General features: G+C 41.7%; 1 protein-coding gene across 1 annotated transcript in view; it reads left to right on the forward strand.

Annotated features, from left to right (window-relative positions):
* NPM2 (nucleophosmin/nucleoplasmin 2) overlaps positions 1-5,662 on the forward strand; it is a 21,229-nt gene that overhangs the window by 524 nt on the left and 15,043 nt on the right. Inside the window, exons 2-4 of the mRNA XM_021698911.1 lie at positions 96-185; positions 298-383; positions 541-666. Of these exons, the coding sequence (XP_021554586.1) occupies positions 128-185; positions 298-383; positions 541-666 (270 nt within the window). The 5' untranslated portion in view covers positions 96-127. The remainder of the gene's footprint in view (positions 1-95; positions 186-297; positions 384-540; positions 667-5,662) is intronic.

Genomic DNA, 5,662 nt, shown 5'->3' on the forward strand with positions numbered 1-5,662 from the left:
CGGGGCGGGACGCGGGTGGCCGCGCTGGGCGCCGGGCGGGCGGGCGGGGGCGGCGGGCCCGGCCTCGGCTCACTGCGGGCGCCCGTTCCGCACAGCCGCGGGGACCCCGGCTCCCGCGCCCCGCGGCATGAACCTCAGCAGCACGAGCAGCGCGGCCGAGAAGGCGCCCAGGGCCACGCTCTGGGGTGAGTGAGGGCCCGGCGGCTCCCGAGACCGGGGGCGGGTGGGGAGCCCCTGGGGGAGTCCGGAGCCCCTCCCCTGAGCCGGCCCGGCCCCCTCGCTCCTCTCCCTTCGCAGGCTGTGAGCTAAACCAAGAGAAACGGACTTGGACGGTCAAAGCCCAGAAGGAGGGGAAGCAGGACTGTAAGCTGTTGCTCAGTACGGTGGGTGCCTCCCCGCCGGAAGGGTGGTCGGATGCAGCCGGGAGGGACTTGGACAGCTGCGGAGGGCCAGGGGCCACTCTCTGGTCCCAGAAGGTGGAACAGGGTTTCCCTCCGCTGCCCTCCGGTGACGAGGTGGCCTGTCTCCAACCGCTCTCAGATTTGCTTGGGGGACAAAGCCAAAGAAGAGATGAACCTCGTGGAAATCCTGCCCCCAGCCAGCCAAGAAGACAAGAAGACCAAGCCCATCACCATTGCCTCGCTTCAGGCGTCTGTGCTACCCATGGTGAGCCTTTCCCCGCAGGCTTAGGGAGACTGCCTGCCCTGGGGTGCTAGGAGGCCTTGCTCAGGCCTCACCCCCTGGGTGGGGATGGACAGACACCAAGGGGGGATACAGTCGTTCTGCAGTAGGGCAGGCCTGCCTGAGAAGCCGTATAGCCCATGACTGAGAGCCCTGGATTTCTGAGGCAGAGAGCCCTATTTCCATCCCAGCCCATCCTTTACGGGCTGTGTGACCTTGGGCAAGTTAACCGCTTTTCAAAATCACGTTTTTAAACCTTTTGATGCTGGTGACAGGACACCGTTGATGACTTCCATACTGATTGTGTATCCAGAAATTCTTTTTCTAATTATCTTGAGTTCTTTATGCAAATCATCGTTGTTAATGGCAGTTTTTGTGTCTTTTTTAATCCAACTACACGGTCTCAGACCTCCAGTATAATATTAAGTAAGATTATAACGGTAAATGTCCTTGTTTCATTCTTGATATATATGTATATTTTTATAGATTTATTTATTTGAGAGAGAGAGAGCAAATGTGCATCAGCTTGGTGGAGAGGGAGATAGTCTTAAGCAGATTCCATGCTGAGCGCAGAGCTGGATCTCCTGACCCTGAGATCTTGACCTGAGCTGAAACCAAGAGTCGGCCGCTTCCCTGACTGAGCCACCCAGGAGTCACTATATGTATATTTTTAAAGGAATGCTTCTAATGTTTCTCCATTAAGTATGACATGTTTGGTAGACACCCTTTTTCAGGTCAAGGAAGTCCCCATCTAGTCCTGCTCTCCTTTTTAAAACTGGGATTTCTTCATTTAATCATAAATGGTTAGCAAATGCTTTTCTATTCAGATAATCATAGGTTCTTTCTTTAACCTGTTAACGTGGTAAGTTATATTAATAGAATACTATTCCGTCAACTTTGCATTCCTAAAATAAACATTATTTGATCATACTATAAAATTCTAGATTTGCTTCGCTAATATATTAAAACTTTTTTAAAAAAACTTTTATACTCGTAAGTGAGGTTGACCCATAAACTCCTTATCTTATTTGGGTGTCAAGGCATACTGGCCTCATGAACAGGGGGATGGAGTGTTCTCTCCTTCTATGTGGTGGAACAGTGAAGGTAAGACCAATATCATCTGTCCCTGAAGACCTGGGAGGCCCATCTGTAAAACTGTCCTTAAACTTTTTTTTCCCTCTATCTATGAGATCTCCCTAGATCTCATTCATTGGCCAGGGTTTTAAAGACCATTTATACAAATGAAGACTCTGATATTTATTTCTGTAAACCCACTCTCTCTTTCTCTCTTGCTCCAGATCCTCTGTCCAGCTCAATGTATTTGATACCTAAGAGATAACCCATACTTGACAAATCCAAATCCAAACTCTTGATTTTTATCAATAATCTCTTCCCCCACCCCCAAACCTGATCCTCTCCCAGGATATAATTACTCTTCCAGTTAATCAAGATAAAAACCTCCTTCTCAAACACCGCGTATCACCAGCAAATCCTGTTGGCTCTACCTTCAAACATACACCAACCAGTCTGACCACCTCTCAGCACCTCCCTACTATACCCTGGTCCAGGTGACCATTACCTCTTGTTCAGTTTTATTGCAGGGCCTCCTACCTGGTCTACCTACCCTTTACCCTTGGTTCCTTATAGTCTATTCCAGGGTTCAACATACTGCAGAATTAAACCCAGCCCACTGCCTGTTTTTGTAAATAAAGTATTATTGAAACACAGCCACACGCCTTCATTTATGTATTATTCATGCCTATTTTCACTTGGTAACAGCAGAACTGAGTAGTCTCCGCAGAGACCATATGGTTCACAAGCCTAAAATATTTACCGAATATCTACAGAAAACTTTTCCCCAACTCCTGATCTATTCTATGCATAGCTGCCAGAAGGATCCTTTTAATTTTTTTTTAATATTTATTTAAGTAATCTCTACATCCAATGTGGGACTCAAACTAACAACCCCGAGATCAAGAGTTGCATGCTCTTCTGACTGAGCCAGCCAGGCGCCCCCAGAAGGATCCTTTTAAACAAAAGTCAGACCACATTGCTTCTCTACTAGAATACCTAGGTCAGTGGCTTTCCATTTCACTTCGAATGAAATCCAGGATCCTTTATGTTCTGGCCTGCAGAAACCTCTCTTAATCTCAACCTTTGCTACTCTCCCCTCCCTAACCCTGCTCAAACCACACTGGCTTTCTTGACTGTACCTTGAAAATTCCAAACATACCCCTTTCTAGGAGTCTTGCATTTAATGTTTCTGTGAGAAGGACACACTTGCCCCCAACTTCAAGTCAACCTTTGCTCATATGTCCTCTCACTGAAGTCTTCCCTGACCACAAACAGCACCCTCTCTTCCTACCCTTCAATAATCACTTTTTCCCCCATGGGACCCATCACTGGCTCAGTCTTCATTTGTGCTTTGTCTTTCTCCCCAGCCAGGATCTAAGCCTCAAGAGAGCAAGGACTCTGCCTGTTTCGTTTACTGCCTTCACCATAATGCCTATATAATAGTGCCAGGTATATTGTGGAAACTCGGAATATAGTGAATGAGTGAGTAAGGAAGTGAACAAACTAGGTGGGACTGGTTTGATTTTAAACTATTGTCATTTATTTAGTAGTTTTGGGTCTCAGTGTTTCCATTTCTTTGAGTCGTTTTTTTATATCTGCTTTATTGAGATATAGTTTATATGCAATAAGATTCACAGTGTTGGAGCGCCTGGGTGGTACAGTCCTTAAGTGTCTGCCTTCGGCTCAGGTCATGATCCCAGAGTCCTGGGATCGAGCCCCGCATCGGGCTCCCTGCTCCGCGGGAAGCCTGCTTCTTCCTCTCCCACTCCCCCTGCTTGTGTTCCCTCTCTTGCTGTCTCTCTGTCAAATAAATAAATAAAAATCTTTAAAATATATATATATAAAATATATAAATAAATATATAAACATTTATATATAAAATATATTTATATATTTATGTATGTATAGATATAAATATATAAAATATATATTTATAAATTTATATATTACTTATCTATTATTATAATATAAATAAAGTCTTTAAAATATATTTATTTATTTATTTCAAGTATTTTCTCCTAGTACATAGCTTGCTTTTTCATATAAAGCAAGCTTTATATGAAAGCTTATATATAAGCTTTCATATAAAGCTTATATGCTCTCCTTCAAAGTTTTTTTGAAGAGCACAAGTTTTTAATTTTTACAAAGTCCAATTTGACTTTTTTTCTCTTTTTTTTTTAAAGTATTTTATTTATCTGTTTGAGAGAGAGAGCATGAGCAGCGGGGAGGGGCAGACAGAGAGGCAGTCTCCCCACTGAGCAGGGAACCTGATGCTGGGCTCAGTCCCAGGACCCTGAGATCATGACCTGAGCCGAAGGCAGCTGCTTAACCAACTGAGCCACCCAGGCGCCCCTGACATTTTTTTCTCTTATGGTTCATTTTTTTAGTGTCCTGAGAAATCATTGCCTAAACTGAGGTCACAAATGTTCTCTTCTAAGTTTACTTCTTGAAGTGCTATTGTTTTAGCTCTTACATTTAAGTCGATGATCCATTTCAAGATAATTTTTTTGCATGGTATAAAGTAAGGACAGTGAAACATTTTTTTCCAAGTTTCTATCCAGTGCTCTAGCACCACGTTTTTTTTAAAAAAACCATCCTTTCACTATATTTGTATTTGTTAGCATCTTTCCGTAAATCGATTGCCCATATATGTATGCAGATATTTCTGTATTGTTTCATTGATTGATTTTTTACCTTTACTTTCATAACAGTGATTTGATTATTGTAGTTTTATAGTGAATCTTAAAATTAGTGTGATTCTTCCAACTTTGTTGGTCTTTTCCAAAAGTGTGTTGGCAAATTCTAGGTCCTGAGCATTTCCATAGGAATTTCAAAATAGGCTTTCTTTAAAAATCAGTATTTTGGGATTTTGATGGAGGTTGTATTGAGTCTATAGACTGCTTTGAGGGGAATTGGCATCTTAACAATTGTGAGTCATTAGTAATTGAACATATGTTTCTCTATTTGTTTAAGTCTTTCACTTTTCACTCTAACATATGTCTTTAACTTAACTTTAACTTTTCCTACTAATATTTTATAGTTTTCAGGGAACTGGTCATATACATGCTTTGTAAAATCTACCCCAACAGACTGCATGATTTTGGGTGCTATTGAAAATGGTATTAATGTATTTATTGAAAGATAATTCATGTACCATAAGCTTTGCCTATTAAGGTAAAATCAGATGGTTTTTGGTAAATGAAAGGTGATGTAACCATCACAATCTAAGTTTAGAACATTCTCATCACCCCAAAAAGTAACTCCATACCTACTAGCAGTCACTCCCCATCCCCCAGACCTGCAGCACTAGGCAACTGTTAATCTATTTTCTGTCCCTCCAGATTGGCCTGTTCTGGGCAGTTTATATAAATCATAAAACGTGTGGTCTTTTGTGACTGCTTCTTTCACGTAGCATAATGTCTTTAAGGTTCATCGGTGTTATAGCATATAGCAGTACTTTTTTTAATTGCCAAATGATATCCATTGTATGGACAATACCCCATTTCAGTTATCCACTCAGCAGTTTATGGAATTTGTTTTATTTCTACTTATTACGAATGCTGTTGTGAACATTCATGTACAAATTTTTGTATGAGCACGTGTTTTCATTTCTCTCGAGCATATACCTGGGCGGTAATTGCCAGGTCATATGGCAGCTTGACGTATATAACATTTTGAGGAACTGCCAAATTGTTTCCTAAAGTAGTCACACCATTTTACAATCCCACCAACAGTGTGTGAGGATTCCCATTTTCCGACATCTTTCAATGCTTGTTATTGTCTGTAATTTTGATTACTCATTTTATTGGGTGTGAACTGGCAGTTCAGTGTGGTTCTTTTTTTAAGGTTTTATTTATTTATTTATTTATTTATTTATTTATTTATTTATTTATTTATTTATTTATTT

Source organism: Neomonachus schauinslandi, chromosome 2 (genome assembly GCF_002201575.2).
Source record: "Neomonachus schauinslandi chromosome 2, ASM220157v2, whole genome shotgun sequence".
Taxonomy (NCBI): Eukaryota; Metazoa; Chordata; class Mammalia; order Carnivora; family Phocidae; genus Neomonachus; species Neomonachus schauinslandi.